A 24,746-nucleotide genomic window follows, 5' to 3' on the forward strand; every position below is an offset into this window, starting at 1 on the left:
ATTCTGTAGGCACAGAGAGAAACAATCTGCCTTGACTTCTGAGTTAAAGAATCACACTGAACTGTACAGAAGTGGAAAACTATTCGGCAGCATCTGATACCCCCTTTAAAAAGGCCAATATGAGCATACAAGAAAAAGCATCCATCAGTGGATTAACTACTGTTATCACCTCCTTTCACGAATATTTAAAAAAACTAACTCCTGGAAACACACTGTAACAGTGCGAGCTCAGGTTATACAACAGGTCACCCAACTGGCCTGAAATCACTACAAAGGTTACTTTAAGGAAGCTTTAACATATTGCAGGAACTGTATTTGCTGCAAAAGCCACTTCCGAAAAGGCAAAGTCCTGGCGCGGAGCTGAACCGCAGCTGTCAGCAGAGGGAGCACCACCCTCAGTTATGAAGTTCCGCGCTATGTATTTTGGTTTTGGCTTCGCTTTGTGCACTAGACACGTAAACATAAAAGTATGCAGAAACTGCATACACAGAGACATCAAAACTCGTAGAAAAAATTAAACTCAAGGGTCCTGGTGTAGCGATTTAACAGTTCCAGCACTGTGCAAATAAACCTGAAGGCGCCGGTACCTCCCTGCATCCATCCCGGCGGACAGTCAGCACTGAAACCTCCCACCCACAGCCCTCAACAGCATGGGCTTTGGGCACTCGTCAAAAATCCTAACACCAGGAACGTGCTCAAGTTGTTCTGCCCTGAATGAAGACGGAGTAGGTGGGGTATAAAGGCTGCAAGGCAGACGCAGGGGTTTAACTCTCCTAAACCCCTCACGACACCTCACCCTGACAGGGCCAGGGCCGCGGCCGCGCCGCCGCTGTCTCGGTTCCTCAGCGTAAGGCGGGGACGGAAACCAGCGGTGGGCCATGGCGACATCTCCCCACATCTCCGCCGTGCCGTGCCCCGCCCCGCCTGCTCTTCCTCACCCAACCGGGAGTCGGGCGGGACGGGCCCAGCTGACACGGCTGCCTGTAACGCGGCACAGTTACCTGTATGGAGGCGGCCATGTTGGGGCAGGCGGGCGACTCGGGAGCGTCTCCGCCGCGCCGTCATGGCGGCGGCCCGCCCCTGCTCCGCCCACCCCGGGGCGGGTGGGTCCATGATGACGGGCGGGCGGCATGGGAAGGACTTGGCTCAGGAATAGAGCAGGGCTGTCCCAGAGTTGTGGTCAAGGAAGTTCCTTAGGGAGGGAGAATCCGTGTCCTGGTGCTCACCGCGACGACAGAACCTTGGCAGTGTAAGGAGGAGCAGGGAGAGAGCGGGTGAGCTTCAGTCACCCGCCTTGGGCACACGCTTACTGTGACTGTTCCATACCCTCATTTCTATTCAGGCAAATGCTCACCCGCATCACTTGCCTGCAGGCCCACCCCTTGCCTCCTCTTCTCCATGTAGACACAGCTCCTTGCCATCCTCCTTCCTACCAATAAAGTTTTCCTCCAACTCTGCTTCAGCAGAAAGGCGGCGTTTGAACCCGCTCCTCAGCCCCGTGCCTTGCGCTGCTGCTGAGCAGAGGGCAATTCAGGGAAGAGCCTCTGCCACATCGGGGATTCCAAAACAGACACATCCACAAAGATGAATAAAGACATCTTCCTCCAGGCTGAAGGATTCACCTGGAGCCCATCAGCTAGATAAGCCTCTGTTGCTGATCACCATACTTTTGTCATGTCCCACCCTAGGGGCAGAGCAGGACAAAACCATGCCAGTACTGCCAAGGCTGAACACCAACCCCATGGTTGTGTGTACACATTTCCCCTCAGATCATTAGCAACCCCACTGAGGCTCCTTAGCAAACCAGTGCTACTGAGGAACCTGCACCTCACTGAAAGGAAGCCTCTAGAGCTTGCTTGCTCCCTGTGTGAGAAAGAAATCCCTTAAAGCAGAGATAAAATGTTTAAATCTTCATTTCCCTTCATTTTTTTTGTTATTGCAGACCAACTAATATACCCCAAGACCAGCACAGATATTTCCCTGTGCTTTATCCAAAATACTGAAGTTCAGCTTTACCTACTTTTTTTTTCTTTATCTAACAAATATTCTTCTTACTCTAGTTTATGATCAAAAAACTTATTTGGGTTGGGTTTTTTTCTTTCTCTGTTTAAATATGGAGCTCTTTTTTTTTTTTTTTTTCTCCTTCCCTCAGTCTCCTGTAGGTATTTAACATTTCTCAAGGTCAGTTAGGTATGGGATTCCCAGGCAAGTGGTATGTAAGGTGAAAAATGAGCCTCATAAACCTGTAGTCTGAGGCCAGCTCCTCAACTTGGTTCCAGATCCACTCTCTGGAAAAGTCTACCTAGATAAGGTATTAGATAAGGCTATGCTTACCCAGAAAAAACTCTTATCAATGGAACATATACCATGCCCTGTGCCAGGGATACAGCTATTCCATGTGCGGAAAGTACAAGAACACTAATGATAGAAGCTGATGGAGCTCATCCACCAGCCTGTGAAGGTAGCATTCGTTCAGACAGATGATCCCACTTCTGTCCTCCCACCACATTCTGTGGCAGTACATCACTCTCCATATTTGACCAACGCGGTGGATAGGATGGTATTATGAGAGCACAAATTGTTTGCTTAAAGTTGTCTCATATGTAAAGTGTGACTATTAAGTGCCTACCTAGTAAAAGTGTAGCAAAGTCTTGTTAACTTTTACAAATACTAAGCATTAGCACCATCTGGTCTGTTTGTAAGCCTGAATGAATGGGGAGAAAGAACAATCAGGCAATGTCAATATCTGCTGTCTCTGTCAAAATCTTCTCTGAGGCCTTCAGCCCTGGAAACCTCCAAACCTGAAAGCTACTGGAATGATGATCCTATTGAAATCAGTTTGTAATTCATCACTACTTTGTTAGTTTGTAATTCATTACTACTTTGTTCTGAAAAGTGGAAAATACCTGCCCAAACGTTTGTTGTGTGAAGTGGTCATGTTTCATATCAAAGCTCTGATTGTGTAGGCTTTCCATTCTTCCACATGGCTGTCCATGTATGGTTTATCCCACTCACATTTTGTTGTTGGTAGGGAAGAAGTAGAACATAGCCTTAGTGGAATGTTACATCTCAGAGTACAAACAGCAAGGTTCTGGCAGCTGCCTGACCCTATGTTCACCAGCCATCATTTAGGTTTATTCTGCTTTATTATCATGAAAATTGCTTTCTGAGGAAGAAGACACTCACTGTGATTTTTTTTTTCTTTAGATTTCTCTGTCAATAATTTGTGATGCACATTGCAATAACATTTCCTTTGTAAATGCATCACACTTCACCTCTATAAAACACATTCTCACATAGAAAAAATCCACCAGTTAAAATGAAAACAGTTAAAGGTTGTTTATGGAGTTATTAGTGTAAGGTTATTTTGGTCAAACCAGAGCTGTTATTCCCTTTATAATTTAAGCCCTGAAGCACCGTGCAGTCTCTTCTCATGCCAGATAACAAGGGTACAGACTCCTCCTACAGATACCACAGTGCGTATTAACCACAAGTAAAAATACATCTCCATATGGCTAACTTTGTCACTGACTAACTCCCAAAATAGTTCACAGAAGTGGAGATTGAAATACATGTACATCTGGTGTCACTATAACCTCTGAATAACAGTGCTTTGGGAGAAATACTAGTATTTCTTAATATTTATATATAATACTTATAGATTATCTTTGTGATTTTTTTTTTTTTGTTTAAAATTTCATTTTGAAAGTATGTTCTCATACTTTCATTAAGGAATTTTAAAAAAAATTGTATCAGAAAACCTTGGCTTTGGCTCTATTTTTTAAAAATTTATGTCCAGAAAACTTGTTCTCTAAAGCATGTCATGCTGTCATTTACTCATGGGTGAGAAACAAAATGCTACTGACTTTTCCCAGGAGCAAATTACAATGCTCACAATACTGTTAGATATTCTGTCTTTTCCACATTCCCCAGGAGAGTCAAGGCATTTGTCTGTTTCTTCTAATTCCCCACCCACTTCATGTAATAAGTGAACACTTCTGTTTCCTTCAACAAACTAGAAGTTACTGGTCTGTACATGGAAAGAGAACCTTACTGCCTTTTATACCAATGCAAACCAAGCCATGCTTTAGCCTAATGTGATTACATTGGATTTCCATCACTTCCAAACCCAGTAAAAAGAAAGTGCAGGAAGATAGTAAGATTTGCTGGGTCAAATCTCTTGATTTAAGAAGCTGCAGTTTAAGAATCATGACAAATAAGATATGTTTCAGATTAGCAGTTTGTTGCAAAAACAAGAGAAAACGTCTTAGCATAAAATCCGGCTCAAAATCACTGATCACTAGTGCTGCAGAGGAGTAAATGGTGAGACACAAGATTAATTGTTTTAGGATAGCATTCATGTAACAGTTAAGGACTTTGACAAATATCTGTTGACCTAAATTCAAAATGTGTCACTGCTGCTGCTTACAACAGTGAAATTCTCCATATCAAACCCCTGCAATGCCAAAGGCTTGTATTTTTTAGGAAGACAACAAGGCTGACTCTGCTGCATGTCATTTTGATTCTGCATTTGTGCTGTTCAATGCTAGATTTCATAGTTTTTTCTAAAATAGAAAAACAGCCAGAAACATCTTTAAGAATTTTTTAGCAATTGTATAAGACCAGAAAGAGATATCAGAAATATAAGCTCTGATAAAATCAATGGCAGTCATGGAAGTCAGTAAAATGAAGGCAGGTTTTATCCTCATTTTTAAATACTAGCAAGTATAAATAAATACTTCCATTTATAAATAACAAAAAAAGAGTCTTTACTTCTCAAGAGACTTAAAATGTCAAGTTATATCAGTATGTTTTCTGATTTCTAAGCTTTATACCACACTTCCTTCGTATCTCCAAGCTTTTTTCTGCCAGGTTTTGGGGTACTTTTTTTTTTTCTTTCCTTTAATAAAAGCTGAAATTTTCCTGAAATCTCACACCTTAGGGTACTGGAACTTTAAGAAATACATTAGGCAGCATAAATCTCATTATAAAATTATAAGATTTGGCAACATTCCTTTTGTTTTACACAAGCATGGTTATTGGCAGGTTCACTTCCATCATTATCAAGTGCCATTTCCTGGGAAGCAAGTTTCTTTGGCACAATAACTCAACTTCTTCTGAGCAGGCAGATTTCAGTTCTGTGCTGGGACAGCTGCAGACCTTGTCATCCAGGGAACCAAAGAGGGCAGTGAAGGTTTAAGGTTGGGCAGAGGTTTGCTATATTGAGCACTTCTGCTGTGCCATGAGATTACATTAATGAATTGTAAGCAGTGAGGAACAGCTTTAGCTTTTGTTGTCAGACACACTGCACAGGGATGCCTATGTTGCTGGGTCACAATTAATATGCTAAAACAAGGAGCAAAATTCTGTAGGCTTCAATAAGCAGAAAATCTTTGATTTCTTCCTGGATAGTTCTCATGTATTTCCTGTGAACTTCCAGACAGAAGACAGAAATTACTTTAATTATGATGTGCATGCTGCAGGTTTGAAGACCTTTCATTACCAGTACTGCCAATCCAAAGCTCCAGCTCTTGAGACCATTCTGCAACATGTGCACACAAATATCAACAAAGAGACAATTCACTTATTTGATTAAGGAAGAATCCAGGAGATCTAAATTCCCTAGGCCCAGTTACTAGAGACCATAATAGTCATGAAGATCAACTAAGAGCTCTCAACCCAGCTCCTGATATGCTGTCTCCTGACATATTTTTCTGCTCATGTAGAACCTCTCAGTAAATGGTCCCCAGACTTCAAAGTCCCACATGCACCAACACTAAGCAAATCATAAATTGCAGGCAATTAATTTGCTCTCAGCATTCATTTCTAAATTTTCACTGACCATAAGCAAAGATTAAGGGCTTTAAATCTTTCCAAAGCCATGATTTCTTTGCTCTAAGAATACTGATGACGTTTTCACTCTCTAGAACAGGGGGACTTGCACAGCTTGGAGCCATAGGCCACTGATAGGTTTGTTTGAAAATGCTGTAAAACTGCAACACTATATGAGAGGTCCATGGACTGTTTAACTTCTGCTTGGAGAGGATTAAATCCATAAATCACTGCTGGAAACACTTCTTAAAAGTTCCTGAAGCCTCTGTTGGGTCTCTGCTGAGCAGGAACTGCTGCATTCACTGCCTAGGTGACTCTTTCTCTGCGTTTCAGGCAGTCATGGGGAGATGTGGTGAGGTGGTGGATTCTCTGTCCCTGGAGGTTTTTAAAAGAGGCTGAATGTGGCACTCAGTGCCATGGTCTGGTAACCACGGTGGTGGTGGATTAAGGGTTGGACTTGATGATCTCAGAGGTCCTTTCCAGCCTGGATAATTCTGTGATTCTGTGATATTCTTGTACCAGTCTAGTAAGCTTGCTAGGGTGTCAGAAAAGTAATATGAAGTACTGAAAGAACCATACAAAATACTGATCTCCCTCCAGATCACTGGCGCTATCAACACTTGGTTTAGTTTAGCCTTGCAAGTACCATTGTTAGAAAGATTGAAACAAAATAGTTCTATTGTCTCTGGCACAAAGTCTGAGAACTATAATCTCTTCTTTACATTCTCCTCTTGCTCTTTATACCTGTTTTCCATGACAAGAGAGAAGATACTGGGTTTTAGAATTACTGATTGAATTACATTATTCTCTTCTAGCCCTACAGTCAAAATCTTACACTAACCTGGCAAAGCCCAGTCCTGTCACAAGCAATTAGGATTTGTAGGTATTCAGAAAGCAATGACACCCTACACAGGGATTCACCCTGATTTCTAGATTAGTCAGGCAGTCTGCTTTCCTGCATATCCTCAGGAACCATAATTTCTTACAGTTATTAATCAGGACAGAAATGTATCATGAGGGCAATCATGGGATATTGAGCAATGAATTTGTCTATCTCATCAATCAACGTAATTTTAAAGATGCAGTGCTTGTAGTGCAGGCACAATCTGCAAAGTTAGTTTTTGAAGGCACAGTGTTGTTTCCAGACAGAGAACTAAATAGCACATTTCCATTGTAAATCACATCCTTGGTGCCACTGGTGTCACTGGAGAGAATAGTGTAATGTATGCCTTAGACTGGGACTCTATCCTTTCAGACCATTGTAGGCATCAACCTCAGGAGGCCTCATTATCTGTTGTTCATTCAACAGATTCCCTTTCTTTGGAAGAATAGCTGTGCAGCTGAAAGTTAAAATTTTCCACATGAAAATATGGCCAGTTTCTTGGGTCACCATTTTTCATTGACTTTTCTGGATCTGCTCACATACTCAACACATCTGAAAAATAGACATTTTCAACTGAATAGGCCAAAAAAAAAAAGATGGAACCTAACTTAGTGGAAATTTTTTACAAACACCACTTATCTGTGACTCATTTTGCCAATCTGTATGACATTTATATAAATATTTACCCAACTCACCAAGGGTTGTGAATCTTAATGAATCATTGTTTGTGTAATACTTTGTAATCCTTGAATGAAACTTATCATATGCATCCAGAGTATGGATCTGATTAATGGCAGAGTATAAATTAAAAGAATAAATTAAACATTACCACATCACTTCTTTTTTTCTCCTTGTTCAAAACTGGGTTTAAAGATATTCTCTATTAGAAATTCAAATCTTTCTTTTTCATATGGACATAATATGTTTGGTACACATCTTAGTGAAGAAGATTAAGACACAATCTGGTATTAACCCTCATATTAAAATTTGCTCACTTTTATTATGATAAAAAAGCTTGCGTTATCATTTGAACTTGAAAATCACATCTACATTACTTTATTTTATTCTTTCTATATTGAAATATCAAACAGAATTATTTAAATCAAAACATTACAATATTAAATGCTCTTAACTAATAAATAGATTAAGTCCTTCCTGGACATTGCTTCAAGAGATGGGTTACTAAATGAGCATACTGGCTGCTTCACTCAGTTGTCATCTCTTTAAAGACTGTATGAGTAAGCCTGACACACTTCATCTCTCATGTTATCATCATGTACAGACTTTTGTTATTCAGTCAAAGGAATACAAATGAAATAAGGTGTTGCATTGTAAATGAACAAAATAACTAGGAGAGAGGTTTAAGAAAGTATCATAAAGGTTGTATACAGAGTGCTCTACATGCTATAATACCAGGGCATGAGAGCCCTGCAATACATCACCTTAGGACTAATCAGTATTTGACACTTGTCCTGAGCCAGGCACAAAGAATTGCCATCTGTTCATTATTTCAAAGTAGAATGTTGACACAGATCTGAAGCATCACAATGACTGCAAAGTAGATACTCAGACATAGCAAAAAAACAGGTTTTATTTTGGGGAACTAGGTTTCTTGAGCAAATATAATCAAAGCATATAAAAGTTAGAGATTGGAAATATATTTTGTCACTGCCATCCTTCTCTTCACCACACCAGGATGGTTCTTTTTAATAGAATTCTGTAGAGTTCTGTAGCTCAGTGCTTCAGCTCATGCATTTGCAGGCTGAGGATATGTACAAGGAATTCCTCATACACCTGCCAGCTACACAGGACAGTGTCCTAGGAATGGAATCAGTGCCTAGTTGAATGTACATGGAGGCCAAACAGGGGAATTCCTGACTGCATCACATAAAATCAGGACCATGCTTACTGCCTGAGCACTGCTTGGAATAGGGAGGAATAAACAACAAACCCCAGGTCCTCCCCAGTAAATCCCAGTGCGGGTACACATAATTACAGAAAGTAAACATGAGAGGCTTGTACATATGTTATGCAGAATCAAACATAAAACAGAGATGCTGACTCATGCTAGCATATGACTATCCCCAGATGAAAAGCTCCAAAAGTGCAATAATTCTAATAAGCAAATCTCCAGATGTTTAGTACTCTGTTTCTAGATTCTCATGGATTCCCAAGGGGGCCTGCTTCCATATCTTTCATAACTCATTTATTTATTTATTAGAAGTAAAAAGCTCCAGGAAAATATATAGAAGTTTCTGGCTATGCTGCCTGTGAATTGTGTTGGGAGCACCTGTCCAGCTGCACACATAGTACAGTCCACCAGCTGGATATCTATTTACTACAGACTCCTTTCACTGAAGAGCTCACAATACTTAACATACCTGTCACACGATTCCTGCTCCCACTCGCAGCCTCCACAGGCTCCAGGTCCCTTCTCTGCAATGATCTTTTTCAGCAAATAACTTACACCCCAAATGCATGTGTGCAAAATGGTGACAAGCTGTGCTCAAACAAATGTCCTCTTGTCTGAACTATTATGTGTTCCCTCCTGTACACCTGGACGATGTAACACCTCCCAGAAGATACAGCCATATGTTTGCCTGATGACATCCTACACCTAAAGTAATCTGAGCTTCATTCTTTGAGCATCTCAACAAAAGCTGTAGTTAGCATCAGACTCACTAATTAGTGTTCTTTTGTCATCTCCTTGCTACTGCCTTTGGGAAGCCTCCATTTCATCACATGCCGATGTCTAGTTGTTTCATACAGAGATCTAACACCAAGATCCTCTACAGTTTCATGTAGACGTATGGGTTTTCAAGCTAGAACAGGTGATGCATTTTCCCAGGGAGTGAAGGCAAATAGCTAAGACCAGGCTTCAGGTGTTCCAGGAGGCAAAAATACTAGGAAAAAGGCATAGCCTTTTTAATACAAAGCTTTTTCCCCACCAGCAAAAAAAGTTTAATCAGCTCAGTCAAAGTAATAACGAAACATGGCAGCTGGTCTTGCAGTACTTAATCCATCATTGTTCCTTTGATATCACAAGTATTATTATACTTAGCAGCATGCTTCCATTACAGTGTTGTCTAATTAACAGCATTGTCACCAGCTGCCTAAGGTATTATGGTCACTTAATTCATGCCTGGGCTAATGAAACTAGAAGATCAAACACTAACAAATACAAAAAATAATCTTCTGGCTGATCCCCAGGACAAGCAGCTTGGAGACAAAACTGTGGTTTATCACACCCTGATAGTACCCAGCTGACAAAATGGTCCCCTGATGCCCAAGATAAGTGAGGAGAATTGAAAACAGCTTGAGAAGGCTTTAGTTTATGGTGAAAGTAGCCTGTTTTAGGCTGACTAAAATTTAAGCAGCTTGAAAACTGGACTATAGATTTTGAAAAGTGAGGTATGAATGTTCTTTATGTAAAGTGGGTTAAGTGGGGTGGATTTTTCTTTCCTTACTACAGTTTTTAAGATTATTTTTTTAGTACTAGGTTTGTTAGGTAAAATATATAATTTAGGTAAAATATAATATTTTAAGTAGAATAATACAAGTGTAGCTATGAAAGTATTTCTTCTGCTTTGTTGTCACAAAATAAAAAAATATTTTTTTTTAAAGGAAAACAAAATGATACTGTGAAAGCAGTAACTAAAATGTAATTCCTTATGGTACATTTAATAATGCCTGGGTGGCAGATCTTCTGAGAAAACTGCTGGATGATATCAAAACACATTAGGTTATTCACAAGGGCATAGCAGGTGTACTCTTTATCAGTCTTGTCTTTATCAGTAAATTGTGCAACAACAAGTGCTTCCATCCAAAAATAATGAGGACCTGAGCTGTTGATTTTTCACCAATATCTGAGCTATGTCATTATCTGGTTTGGTTGGTTGGTTTTTGGGTTTTTTGTTTGTTGGTTTTTTGCTTCTGTCACCTTCTTTCCTACGCTAAATTAATCATGTGGGTGACCTTGCTGGCTTTTATTACTCTCAGCAGGCTGTGTGAGTTATTGCTGGAAAAGTGTGACATTGCTCAACTAGTGGGGTTTTGTGTCTATTTTTCTAACGTGTTGTTAGCTGCCACTCCTAAATACAGGCTCTATTTCTGCTGCAATGCACAGGTTCTTTCATTTGCTGTAACTTAAAAATAATTATGCTGTTAGAAGGAAAGTACAGTGAAATGTTCTCTAACTGTTCACAATTAGAAGAGCTAGGGGCTTTTTAATCCAGGCCCCTGGTAGCCTTAAATTGCATTCCATGACTTTCCATGAGAACAATGATGCTGAATGTAGGAGGCATAGTGAATCTGGGCATCTTCTATTCCAATACACTGTGTGCATTGGGTAGATCAAACTGCAATTTGGTAACAAGGGACTTGTAAAAATCCAGTCAAGCCTGAAATGACATTGCATGGCTATGGTTTAACTATGTGCTACTAACTTGACTCCAAGGGATGGGCTGGAGGCCATCTAGAAACTCCAAACTCATTTATCTGATGCTCTAAATTTACCGTATGAGTAATGGATTGTAGTCATTGAGCCTTTCTAGCTTATGTTTTATATCCCTCCACATTTGTGGACAAGAGTAGGTAAAGCTTCTTTTCTAGCATGGATCTGGCTTTTCATGATCATGATTGATCTTGCATAATTATGAATATATTGTCTTACAAACTCTGTTCCTAAGCTTATTTTGGGAAGCATAACTGGACTCTGCTCCTGAAGCCACTTAGAAGTTTCCCAATATTGCTTTTAATCCATTGTGATCTGCAACCTAGTGGTAGAGCAGTCCCTGACACGCTCAGGAACTGAGAGCAAGGATGTTTGCGGGGAAGGAGAGGGAAATTCACTGGGATATAGAAATTAGAAATGCCATCATAGAACGAGGCAGGAGAACGGACTAGTTTTCTAGTTGCAGTGGTGCATGGAATTAAGCTTGAAAGCTTACTTCATGGTATGAAACATGAGGCAAATAAGAGATGAGGTACCAAAGCTGTGGTCTGATGCCCATCATTGAGTGGGTTCCTTTGGGTATTGGACCTTGGCCGTGGCAGAGGCTGCTGAGAGCCATCCCTACCATTCAGCCAGCTCTGCAGATTGCAGCATCTGCCAGCCAGGTCCATAAGCATGCTGATGGCAAGATGTGGAAGAGGGAGTACATAGCTCTAGCTGGGGAAGGATGAAGTAGCAGCCTGCTCTGCTACTGGAGTGTAAGATACAAACAGCATTTCCTAGACATTAAATGTTTAACTTTGTGACAAGAGTGTTTTCATCATACTTCTTGAATGTGAAAGCTGACTAAGGGATCAAACTGACTGAAAAAGGTGATTCGAAAGAAATTAAACCATGTCCCTTTAATGGGCATGCAGAAAGCTGTTTTCAGGTTAGGCATAGAAAACACTTTGAAAAAGAGGTTAATTAGTAGTTTCAAAGGACATCTGAAACTCAAGACTATTGGACAGTGGAAGGATGACAATGTGGCCTGACAGCCTGCTTACAGCTTCAAAGGCACATCTGGATAGATCCCTGAAGCAGTAAGAATGAACAGAAACACGGACTGTTTGACTATTTGCAGTAGTTATAGCACTGAGCAACTTTAAATGATTTTGTAGATGCCTCAGAGAACAGTCATTATTCGTTTGGAGGGAAGAGCTGTATAAATAGATGGGCATGCCTGTGATCCTGATTAGCAGACTTTAAATTTTGAAGATCAAAAGCCTTCAGCATATACTGCTGGGGAAGAAAGGACGCAGATCTCCCTGACAAGTGGGTGGGATGGGATATGGAGGCAGGATGCCGAGTCGCTACTACCCTAGTTAGCCAGGACCTTCATGCCTTGGAGATGTTCCCCTCTCTTCTGTAGGACCTTAACCCTTCCCCTGTGGCGGGACTCCCCTCCAGGCATTCCTTTTCCTTGGCTATCGTGGGGGTGCGTGGGGAAGGTCTCGGAAGTCCAGCTCCATGTGGGGACAGAGGAAGGTCACCAAAGGAGGAGAGGAGCATCCTGCGCGGGGGGGCAGTGGCAGCCGGCGCACAGGGAGCCACCGCGCCTCACGGGGAGGGCTCGGGCCCCGCCGCAGCCTCCACTCGCGCTCGCCGGTAGGCGGCACCGCCACCCGCCTTCCTCCTCCTCCTCATCATCCTCCTCCTCCTCCTCCTCACCTTCGCCGGGCGACCCAGATCGCGGCAGCGGCGCCGGACCCGCCCGGCGAGTGGGGCCGGTCCGGTCCGGCGGGTGTGCAGCTCCGCGCCCCGGTGAGTGCGCGGCGGGGCTGGGGTGGGGGGGCTGGCGGCGGCCCCGCGGGTCGCTTAGCGACGGGAGGCGGCTGCGGGCACCGCCTCGCTGTCCCTGGCTCTGCTCCCCCCCTCCTCCGGCTCTGCCCGGCGGTGGGAGCGAAGTTTTGCCCCTTCGGGATGCGGGACTCTGCCTGGGAAGATCTTGCGGCGTAAGGAAACGGGATGTGGGGTGGGGGGGGACGTTGAATGGTTTGCGTTTCTGCTTATGAGGATTTTGGCTTATTTATATAATTTTTTGTAGGTTTTTTGTTTTGTTTTTTGCTTGTTAAACGCCCTCATCCTCGATAATTCGCGAAGGGACGGCTGGAGGAGGCCGGCGCTGGGCAGCAGCCAGGCGCAGGTCTCTGCGGCTCCGCAGTCAGCTCCGCGCCCTGGGCAGGGGTTGCCGGCCTGGCTTGCCCCGCTGCCGCGGCGAGCAGCTGCCCCCGGGTCTGCGGGTCTCGGTGACAACGACATGTGGACATGAGAATGAGGATATATATATGTGTGTGTATTTTTTATTTTTTTTTAATCACGGAACTCTGCTCTTCCCTGCGTCCCCTCCATCCAACACGCGTGGTCATTGTGTATTGAAGTTACACTTGCTCCTGAGTTTACTCCAGGGCTGAAGTCTGTAGTCTTTTATGTTTCTCTTTGTCCTCCCCGTTTCTGCTTTTCTTACCATTTCCGTGAAAATGGCTAAAAGAGAGTGGATAAAGTGTATGTCAGAATGGGGGTGGTTAGGGGTGGAGAACAACACCTTTGTCCCAATTCAATCAACTCAACAGTCAGATTGCAAGAAGGTGTTTTTTATGACAAAGGCATTTGGAAAAAAGGAGCCATTTTAGAAACTGGGATAAATTTGTGTCTTGCCTGTTTTAATTAAATCCAGGTTTTCGCTCTTCTCTCCCTCCTCTCGTCTTGCTATCTTAATTTATCTTAAGATGAAGTAGAATAGAGGCAATGGCATCTCTTAAGTCCTGTAACATCCCTGCACACTATAGCAAGCTTACTGTTCACCCTGTTTCCAACATTTTGCTATGCATTTTTGAAGAATGTTATTTTGAACCGGTAGATCCTTGAGAAGTTGAATCACTTGAGTGTGCTTGTCATAAGAACATCTCTAAGATTAGAACAGCAAAAGGTTTGCTATGTGCAGTCGTTCAATAGGTGTTGCATACTTATGTCTATTTAGCATTTTTAGCGAAGTGCAAGTACAAAAGAGACATACTGATTCATAGGTAAGGCTGGGTTTCTCTGACTTTCTTTTAAGAAATGTGGGCCACTGCACTTCCAAACCAAACAGGTTAAATATCTATTTAACTAGAAATACCTTTTGACTTGTTCAATTTTCATAATTTGCACATAATTTCAAGCAGTATTCAAGCTAAAACAAATGCAAAACCACAATGCTGTAGCAATTGACTTATCACATCTAATAGATGCTCGGTGACAGGAAGCCTATGATTTTCAGGAGTGAAATCATGTGACAGCCAAGTGCCTGTATGTGCCGCTCTAGACAGAAAACCAGCAGAAAAGAGTGCCAAGAAAGCATTAAACGGTGGGAAATCATGTAACAGAATATATTTTGTTACCTTTTCTGCTGATTCATTGACGTATGGCAAAACATATTCTGATAGTGTAAAAACCTGCTAGGGATAAGCTCACAACTGAAGTGTCTGAATCCTTTGCTTGCTCAGTTCCTTAGGAAGGGCTTGAGTAGCCGCAGGACAGCACCGCATCAGCTGGGCTGACTCTTGTGAATCCAGGAATCTCCTCTGACCAAACATCTTTCTGTTGCTTTTGCCAGGGAATTACTGTCCCTTGAGCCTAAGCTATACTTCAGCAGGAAAACTTCAGGGTTATGTTGCATTAGGTGGTTGTTTTTTTATGTCATCTTTTCTGTGCAAACAGAGTCTTGCTGCTGCTTGCAGTGGAAGCAGGGAAAATGTTGTGGCACAAATGCTAGTGCATGTAGGGCTTCAGCCTGCTGCTGGTATTTAAATAATCTTGGATTTTAAAGGTGTCCAGAGAACCTGTACTTACAGTTAAGCTGTGATCAGCTGTAACCAATGTTAGTAAAAATTCTATTTAGTTGTGCAGACAGGGCATAAGTCCTATACAGAGTCAGGCAAGGTTTATTTTTCCCAAGAGGTCATTTGAAGTGTTAGCAGAAAATTGCACGAAGAGCAAGCTTAGGCTGCCTGGAGATCAAATCTTGCTGGATTTAATGCTCTCTGGCTCATGAGACTTATTTTTTATTTTTATGAACATCTGCTCAACCTTTTTTATTGGAAAGCTTGTTTTGTGTGACAGTCATAGAATGGTTTGTCTTGGAAGGGACCTTAAAGGTTGTCTAGTTCTAGCTCCCCTTCTATGGCCAGGGACATCTCCCACTAGACCAGGTTTCTCCAAACCCCATCTAATCTGGCTTTTAACACTTCGAGGGAGGGGGGTATCCACAGCTTCCCTAGACAACCTGTGTCTTACAGTGGAGACTTTCACCCTTACAGTGAAGAATTTCCTTTTATAGCTAACCTAAATCTGCTCTCTTCTTTGAAATACTTTGCTCAGTGATGTAGGCCAAAGGACTGCATGAAATAGGTTACCCTCCTAGAATGCAAGCATTGTGAAGGAGTCAAGAAGAGTAAACTTCAGGTTAGGGTTTGCTGGAATACTGCAAAGAAATCCAGATGAAATAAGGAAAAATAAAATTTAAAATGAGACTCTTGTAAAGAGATGTGGAGAATGACAGTGAAGGACTGTGCCTATGGTTTGGGCTTAGCATCCTCAGCATCCATGTAACGTGATATGAGCTCAGCTATATAACTGAGCTTGAGTGCTGAGCTGTGCTGCACCCCAGGATTTTCCAAGCCCAAGATGGAAATGCTGCTTGTTCCTGCCAGGTGGTGGGAAAGAGGAGTCTGACAGCAGAGGCTGTGGGAGCAGCTTCCTGAGTCACTCCTCAGTGGGATGTGGAACTGACCACATGAACACTCCTCCTTTTCAAGGAAAAGTAAGTGTTTTTGTGGTAAACTGACCTGTTTGACTTTGCCTTGAAGCAAATTATGGCTATGTTTACACTAGCAATTTGGCCTGCATCCAGTTTAAGTATCTGACATCCTCTGGAGACTTCTCCAGATGCCTTGTGGTGGCACAGGTCTCAGAGCAGACTCTCTTGAGACACCTGAACTCTCCCAGTGAAAATAAACCAGTAGTCCTGCTCTGGGAGCACTCTCCACCAATTACTGACTCTTGTGTCAAAGACACTGGTTTCACTGTTCCCAACATTTTGCTATGCATTTTTGAAGAACAAGTGAACAGTACGTATCTACTTTGGCATAAAACCAATGAAGAGCCCCATACCAGGTCTGTTGGCTTCAGAGCCTTCTGGCTGTATGTTCTTGAGTGCTATGTTCCCCTCTCTTGCAAAATGTGAGCAAACACTTCTCAGCCTTGTTACAGCTGAAAGGTGCTTCAAGATAATTTCCAGCATTTATAGTAGATACAGTACCTGAGTGGAACCTAGTGGTTGGCCATGGTGTTTTTAACATATCTTAATCTGTCTCCAGATCTCAGACTGAGCACTTCTTTCTGGTTCAGCCAGCTACTGTCACAGATGTACAGAGGAGCCTGAAGAAGGGAAATAAAGGAGATGCAGAGGCTGAAATTGTAAACAATGTGTAGGTTGAGCAGGTGAAATTGCAACTTACTAGAGCAGACTTGGTAGGTACAGGATGCTGTCATCCTCATGGCTGTGTCTATGGGAAACTGCATACCTGTGAGTGCTCCCCTCCCTAATGGTATTGTACCTAGGATTACTTCACAGGTGGTTTTAGTCTTAATAGACATTATCTTCACTAATGTTTTTGCTGAGATGGAGATTGTGGTTTTGAAGCAAATGTCTCAGTGGTCCCTGCTTTTTGTTCTTCACCTCTCTTTGTGGACAAATCTTAGAGCACCTGAGAATAATTTTGAGAGCACACCAACCACAACCTGGCATTCAGTCCTGGGGACCAGGCTGTAGCTACTCCTGTGACAGTAAGTTGTTTTGTTTAAAAACACTTTCTCCCTCTATCCAGTTAGTTTCAGTTTCAAATGCTTGACACCATTTTTTTTTTTCTCAGCAGAGCCAGTTCTGTTGGTCTGTGCTATGCAGTGGTGCAGCTATAGCTCCTGTGATAGGTATTTATTTTGCTTCTTTAGGGAGAGATGCTCAGACATAGAGATTAAGGGGAAAAAAAAAAAAACGAGAAAACAAGAGCTGGCCTCTCTCCACAGCTCTCTTCCTCACTGCTTATTCTCTTGGTTTACTGGTATCTTCTGAAGGTATGTGAGACAGAAAGTCTGTTTTTGTAAAGATTCCTTATTTAGGACTGTTCAACTGGCTATCAATTTCACAAACATAGAGGTTATTCCATAGCATATATGCCATCTGCCACACAAGCCCATGTTGCCACACATCTGCCACACAAGCCCAAGCTTCTGTCGACCATTAAGTTTCATAGGGCCCTAAAATAGTGATTCTGCTGGGATCAGCATATTGAGCAAGGGCTCCTGTGGCCTGATCCAGATTGCACTGATAACAAACAGAAGTTTTGCCATTGGTTTTGGTTGGTTGGATTGTTGTTTTGGTTTTCTTTTTACTAGTCATATTTATATATTTAAAAACAAAAATAAATCCATAGCTTTCGTTGTCCTCCAGAATGCTTCAGGTGTTGAGATAGTGTAATAACAATTTGTTAGTGTACTGATAATATTTGCATATTTGGGTGAACATGCAGGAGGTAGGAATTGGGTATCTTAGTACAAAACAGTTTTCTGTGGTCATGGGAACTGTAGTTCTGACAGGCATTTTTAAGAGAAAATCTTACTCCTTTTCCCATCCTGCTTTCACAAAGCCACATCCATATCAGCACTGGTTTGGATGTGTGCCATCAAACAGGTTGTGCCTCTTGAAACATGAGATCAATGTAGGACTTGTTGAATCTGGACTTGCTAGGCCTTCATGCTGTCAGTGTTAAAGCAGCCCAAGGAGAACAGATAAACTGAAGGAGCAAAAGAGGATTTCTTGCTCAACCAATGTGGTCTCATTTGGGAGACCACAACAATATCTCCAAGGATCTGAGACTGTCATGTTCTTCTTTGAACCTTGTTTGCCCTCATCACCTACAGCACAAGTGTTTTGGGTTGGGGCTTTTTTTTATACAATATCCTTAGGGTCTTTACATAACTCCATGCAAATGAGATGCTCAAGAGCTTCAGGACTGAGGTTCACTTTGGAAACAAAAATGTTTCAGCATTATCTCTTTATACTACAGGTTGTTTTAGCTGTATTGACTGTTCTTTCCAACCCCCCTTTATTTACTGAAAGGTAGTGATTATTTCTTTGAGAGAGGGAGCAGAGTGGGAGAGCAAGGATGTGCTCTTGCACATCTTGAACATCTAATGAACATCATACACAAACCAGGCAATTCAGAACTAGATCTAAGCATGAAAGGTGAAATTGCAGTCACTGTTCAGTCCAAAAAGGCAGCAAGCAACCACTACCACCACCAAAAATTACTGAAAACAACCAACCCACTAAATCTGGAGAAACTTTGCATCTGCACATTGTGCTGTATCATACAGGTTGCCATCTCAAGGTGTGTCTGCTGCAAGTGCTCTGGAAATTTTTGTTACTATCAGTTTTTCTAAGTATCACTTTACGTTAATGAAGTAAAGGATAGAACTATAAAACTTCAAGTGAATATGCTTCACTATTCTAAGTAGAAACAGATGCTGAAGGAAGAAGTCTTTGTGTTGCATGAAGAATAAGTGCATTATGGCAGTGGTGCCAGTCATCCTGTCCTAGTTTGTATTCTTCTTGGATCTTTTTGTTCTTCAACCCTCTCAGTTACAGAGTTACAGGAACATTTTCCAGTGGTCTTTGTCTCTTTTCTCTTTCCACATCATTATCTCCTTTCCAATCTTCTGCTGTCAAATCTCTGCCAGCATCCTTTTCTACTTAATATTGGGCACCTAAAAGAAAGCAAACACCTGGTAGGACCAGGCAGGAAGTCGCAGAGGGAAGGGGAGATCTATGGCACCTTACCCTTTTCATTGCCACTGGCTTTTTTCTCACCTGGCTGAGAAAGAGCATCTTGAGCGTTTACCACAAGATGGTTCCTGGGCTGAGCTTGAAAATGTACTTCAACAATATTGCTTACCAGCTAGAAGAATTTTCTTGACCTTCAAACCATTATTTCCATCTTTACCTTTTGCAGACCTTCATCGACTTTTCCTTTTGCATCTTAGAGGGGTGTTTGTGTTACAGAATTCCTCCTTGGTGTGGATGTCCTGGACACCAAACTCCTCCTAGCTGCCTTTTTCCACTACTTCTTGTTAATGAAAACTAAAATTTGGTAGGAATCTTGGAAATCTTCAAGATGAAGAGTGAACTGGCAACTGGTGGCTGCTACTGCAAAGTCCTATCTGAACAAATTTGGGAAGAAGGCCTTAGAGTGTTGATTTTTATTTATTTATTTATTTTCTTCCTGAAGGCCCTAATCCTGTTTCAACAAAAAACAAAACAAAGAATGGAGTGTGCAATACTTAATGCAGCAGCTTAGGGAAACTTTCAGATTTATATGGGCAAATAGGTTCTTTCTTCCACTTCTTGCCCCAGACATTGGTAAAACAAGAGCAATTTGCCCTGCATGGGTATTTCTGGACAGCAAGTGCATAATGAGAACTTCCAGCAAGGTCATGTACTTGGAGCTGTTCTGGTTTCCTGCCTCTTGGGACGTAGAATGTCTTACTGAGCAGCAAATGGGAGAAGAAATTCTAGGCCATGAAGCCTGCAAAAAACTGCAGTGGGATTTTTCATTCTCTTGACTGCAGATTAAGTGTGTTGCTCATTTATTGTGGTCCCTCTGCAGGCTGCAGGACCTCAGGCAGCTAACAGTTAGTGCATGGCACTTCCTATAGGATGCTCAGTATCACAAAGGTTGTGCTTGATGACATCATTAGTTTTAAACCCTGTCTTAGGGAACAGCTTATCTGTAAAGTTACAGAGGGATATGCAGAAACTCTTATATACCCTAGTCTTGCATGTCTGTTCTTGCATGTCTGTCTGAGAGCTCTGTGGAAAAGTTGTAGTGATGGGAAAATGGAGCACCACATGAAACAGCATTCTGTTATATCAGTAGGAATCGTATCTGACCTTCACCAGGTTCCTGAGCAAATCAATTGCTTAATGCTCCTCTAGCCTGAAAGCATTGTCCAGCCCTTGTCCTGACACATCTGGTGTCCTTGTCCTATTTTTTTTTCTTGTTACAAAATAAATATGAAAGACCTTAATTCTGCATGCTTTCAGACTGATACTTGGTGTGATATGGTATTGATCTGATGACTGAATTAACTCTACCAGTTCCAAGCAAATAAAACAAATATTGGAAAGGTAGGTGAAAGAATAGAGCAAGTATCTCTGGTATAATTCTGTTGACATTGCAGATCTTCTTGTGATTGATTGATAGATAGATAGGATAATGTTTCTTCTCCATATACTGCTGTGTGTTGGGAATCGGTCAGGCTCTAAGTAAAATCAAAACTTCAGTTAATTTTGTTAGCAAGTGAATACTTCATCTTTGCCTTTACCTTGTACCTTCCTCTCATATAGGCAATGAGGTGGAAAACAAAATGGAAAGGCAAAAGAGCATCAGTCATTTACTTTTGGAAATAGTGATTTTGGGTTTTGTTTTTTTTTCCATAAAGCTTCTGCAACAACTAGTCCGAGAGGCAGCGTGTTTGGATTTTATGGGTACAGTCTGGTAGATTTATTCTAAACCTGATGGAATGTTGTTACAAAGTGTGATGTTTTATTTAGAACAGGCTTCCCACAGCACAAGCTGTTGTAGGGTGTGTCTGGAAAAAAAGAAATAGGCTAAAACATTGCACTGCAAACCCCCTGGGCACATGACCCACTGAGCTGATGCTGTTCTTCTGGGTGTACTGCTTGGGGTCAAGTGAAAGTTCATGAGAACTAAAATGAGGCTAAAAATTATGCTTTTCTATAATACATGAAGGGGTGATGGCAAGTTACTGTGGGTCAAAAGCTACTTGAAAGTATGAGACTTTTTAGCTGATCATCTTCTCAGGCCTCTTCTGGATAAAAGTACACTTTCCTCAATAAGTAACCTTATTAAGGATGGAAGCATTATAGACAGACACTTGCATATTTTGATTCTTGCTGAAGTTACACACCTGATTCCACTTAGAATCTTGGATTGTTTGGATTGGAAGTTCCATGGATCATGAAGTTCCAGCCCCCCCTGCCATGGACAGGGACATGTCCCATTAGACCAGGTTGCTCAAGGCCCCATCCAACCTGTCCTTGAACACTTCCAGGGAAGGGGCATCCACAACTTCCCTGGGCAACCTGTGCCAGCGTCTCACCACCATCACACTAAAGAATTTCTTCCTAATGACTAGCCTAAATCTATCAAATCTACCTTCTTCCAGTGTAGCACTGTTACCCCTTACCCTATTGCTATGTGCCTGTGTAAAAAGTCCCTCCCCAGCTTTCCTGTAGGCCCCTTCATGTACTGAAAGGCTGCTCTAAGGTCTCCCTGGAGCCTTCTCCAGGCTGAACAACCCCAACTCTCTCAGCCTGTCTTCAGAGGAGAGGTCTTCCAACCCTCTTATCACCTTTGTGACCCTCCTCTGGTCTCACTTCAAGAGCTCCATGTCCTTCCTGTGTTGAGGGCTCCAGAAGTGAACACAGTGCTCCAGGTGAGGTCTCACAAGAACAGAGTAGAAGGGGACAATCCTCTCCCTCAACCAGCTGGCCACGCTTCTTTTGATGTGGACAAGCTACAGGTGGCTTTCTGGGCTGCAAGTGCACATGGTGAGGTTCTCATCAATCAACACCCTCAAGTCCTTTTTTTTCATGGCTTTTCTCAATCTGTTCTCTGCCCAGCCTGTATTTGTGTTTGGGATTGTCCCAGCCCATGTGCAGGATCTTGTACTTGGCCTGGTTGAACTTGATGCAGTTTGCACAGGCCCACTTCTCAAGCCTGTCAAGATCTCTCTGACTTACAGTACTCTGGGATGTTGAAATCTTCCTCTGCCTTCTAGCTTCATATTTCATATTAGAAATATAATGTACCCAGCAAAGTCTTCACTGGTGACCAGAAGTGACTTCATAGAGTCTTTTCCTGAATATCTTTCAACACTGAACTAGGACAGAGCTAATAAAAATCGGTGAACATAATTTATTTCCACAGTTATATGTATATATCCTTTGATTTTCAGGGATTCAGTTTGCTTTAAAAAGCCAGGTATAGAAAAATAGCCCTTTTATTTTGAAGAGCAGAGATCAGCAATGAACCATGTAGATGCTTCTGCAACATAAAGTTTTGGGTTAATGTTATCTTCAGCAAACTGTGTTACCACTGGGCAAAAATCTTCTGAGGAAGTGCAAAGTTAATTGGATGCTGTTAGAGGTAACTTGCCATATGAGGTTTGGCAAGTAAATTTTCTTGAATCCAAATGCAGTCCTACATGACAGCCTGATGGGCACTGCAAGTCCCTTTTGATGCTTCCTTGTTTCTGCTTAGATTTGTGAGATTATTTTACCATTTTATAGAGGTAGTAATGTGCTGAAGTGAAGCGCTGAGTTAAGACTACAGAATTAGAGACTTTCATAGCCCTGTTCTCTGTGGTTTGGGGGAAGGTGGTGTTTTGTTTGGGTTTTTTGGGTTTTTTTGTTTGTTTGTTTGTTTTGTTTTGGGTTTTTTTGCTGATCCTTTACTACCAGTCCTGTTGTGATCTTAAGCTTTTACCTAGGGCTCTCATGGCTTCATGTTGAGCCTTTCCCTTGCTCTTCTAGTGAAATACTGAAACCTAAAATGTCAACATGTGATGTAGATTGGGAGAGGAAAAGATTTTATTACATGGGACAGTGTGAGAGCATTACTATAACTTGACCAAACTGGAGGCCTAGAGTCACTGGGGGTTTATTTGTATTTGGGGTTTTTTTTTGTGTGTGTTATATTGATACAGCAGGGCATCCTGTGAATTCTTATTTATGAATTGTAGGTACCTTACAACTGCTTGGTTAAGGTCAAATAGAGTATTGCAGGCTATTTGGTGGGAGCAGTGGTCAGGGATGAGGCAGAGGGAGTAAACTTGTTCCACCTTCAAACAGAGCGTGTTTCATGGGAAATATTGCAAATTGTAGTGGATTTTAGTGAAGTTGGTGGCACTAATAAAATAAGGACTTGGGAACTCTGTCAGATTATGTCAGATGTATGTAACTCAGGTTACCTGAGATAGAGTACCCATAGGAGTGACCATGAGCAAAGCAGAGAGTTAAAAGCTGGAAGGAGCCACAGAGGGTGTGCAGCCCAACTTCCTGCTCACAGCAGCATCAGCTCTCATGTCAAGTTTCTCAGAGCTTAATTCAGATGGGGCTTGAAACCTTAAAGGATGGAGACTGCACAATCTCTCTGGACAATCTCTACCAATGTCTTGGGGAAAATTTTTCTCATTACCAGGCTGAAGCTCTCCTGCTTAAGTGTCTGTTTTTCCCCTTCCTGCCTGCTCTGCATTGCAGAGTCCATCAAGGACTTCTGAATGACCTCCTCATAGGCACTGGAGGTGCTGTTAGGTTTCCCCAAGTTGTCTTTGTACTGGGCTGTCAACAAGCCCATCTTCCCCAGCCTCTTCTCCATAATCTTAGTATCTTCTGCTTAACTTTCTTCGGTTTATTGGTATCTTTTGTGTACTGCTGGGCCCCACAATGAGTCAGTGTCTAAATGTGGTCCAAAGTGTGCTGAGTAGAGGAAGGTAATCCCATCCTTCAGTCTGCTTCTGGCTCTGCTTGTGTTCATGCAGCCCAGGTGCTGTTGCCTGTCTTTGCATCCTGCTGGCTTGTGGCCAGCTTCTTATCCAGCAGAACCTCAAGGGACATTTTTTAACATATATCAGCTATTCTTCCCATTTCTACTTTTAGTCATTGCAGGTTGGTGTTCAGGACTTAGAAGCATTAACATTCTCATTAGGAAAAAAAAAAAAAAGAAAAAAGATATGGTAGCAAAACTTTGACATCCTCACAAATAAGTATCCATAGGTTTTTGAGGTGAATGAGGGATAGGTAGAAACCTAGGATGCTACTAGAAAGAGAAGTGGCAGCCTGGAACTCAGAAGAACCCACTTTGGAACTGTAATAATTAAATTGAAAATAAATGTGGGGCTTCTTCTCTGCACTCAAGATGATTGATGCAATTACTGTTTTATTTCAAACATATGTCCTCTTTTTGTCTTTAGGAGTAAAGGTTGTATGAACTGTAATATAATGCTCTATATAAACAGTCGTATATTTAGCCTGCTCATCTGAATGGTTCTGATTTGTCTCTTCAGCACAGCTATTCTTTCTTTGTAATTAGAACAAACTTTCTAAAAATGTTTGCTATATGCAAGGTGAGTCAATAGCTTGCAAGACAAATATTGTGGAAAAAAACACATTGGTTTTATATTTTTCTTTGCAAATATGTGATTTATATTAAATCACACAGCTTTTTCCCTCACCTGTGTTTGTAGCTTTCTTGAAGACAAACAAAGCAAACCATTAGCTTCAGATGAAGAGGTGACTTTTAAGGCTTGCTCTCAACTCCTTTCATCTTCCTTTTAACCTTTCCTATTGGTGCATGTTTTGCTATGCTACTTGAAAGCTCATAGTCACAAGAATTCAAATAGTTAATGTCTATTTGC

The 24,746-nt window shown here is 41.9% G+C and overlaps 2 protein-coding genes across 8 annotated transcripts in view; one reads left to right on the forward strand and one right to left on the reverse strand.

Moving 5' to 3' along the window:
- Positions 1-1,107, reverse strand: part of ALKBH8 (alkB homolog 8, tRNA methyltransferase) — a 44,888-nt gene extending 43,781 nt beyond the window's left edge. The window contains exon 1 of one of the 5 annotated variants that reach the window (XM_071734732.1): positions 1,002-1,107. In XM_071734732.1, coding sequence (XP_071590833.1) covers positions 1,002-1,019 — 18 coding nt within the window. In that variant the 5' untranslated portion in view covers positions 1,020-1,107. The remainder of the gene's footprint in view (positions 1-1,001) is intronic. The other 4 variants (XM_071734723.1, XM_071734715.1, XM_071734743.1 and 1 more) reach the window with 4 other exon arrangements.
- Positions 1,108-12,493: 11,386 nt separating this feature from the next.
- Positions 12,494-24,746, forward strand: part of ELMOD1 (ELMO domain containing 1) — a 50,498-nt gene continuing 38,245 nt past the window's right edge. Inside the window, exon 1 of one of the 3 annotated variants that reach the window (XM_071734785.1) lies at positions 12,494-12,971. The gene's annotated coding sequence lies outside the window, so the exon portion shown is untranslated. Of the gene's footprint in view, positions 12,972-13,007; positions 13,163-24,746 lie in introns of those variants that run through there. The other 2 variants (XM_071734766.1, XM_071734793.1) reach the window with 2 other exon arrangements.

Source organism: Heliangelus exortis, chromosome 1, assembly GCF_036169615.1.
Source record: "Heliangelus exortis chromosome 1, bHelExo1.hap1, whole genome shotgun sequence".
NCBI lineage: Eukaryota > Metazoa > Chordata > Aves > Apodiformes > Trochilidae > Heliangelus > Heliangelus exortis.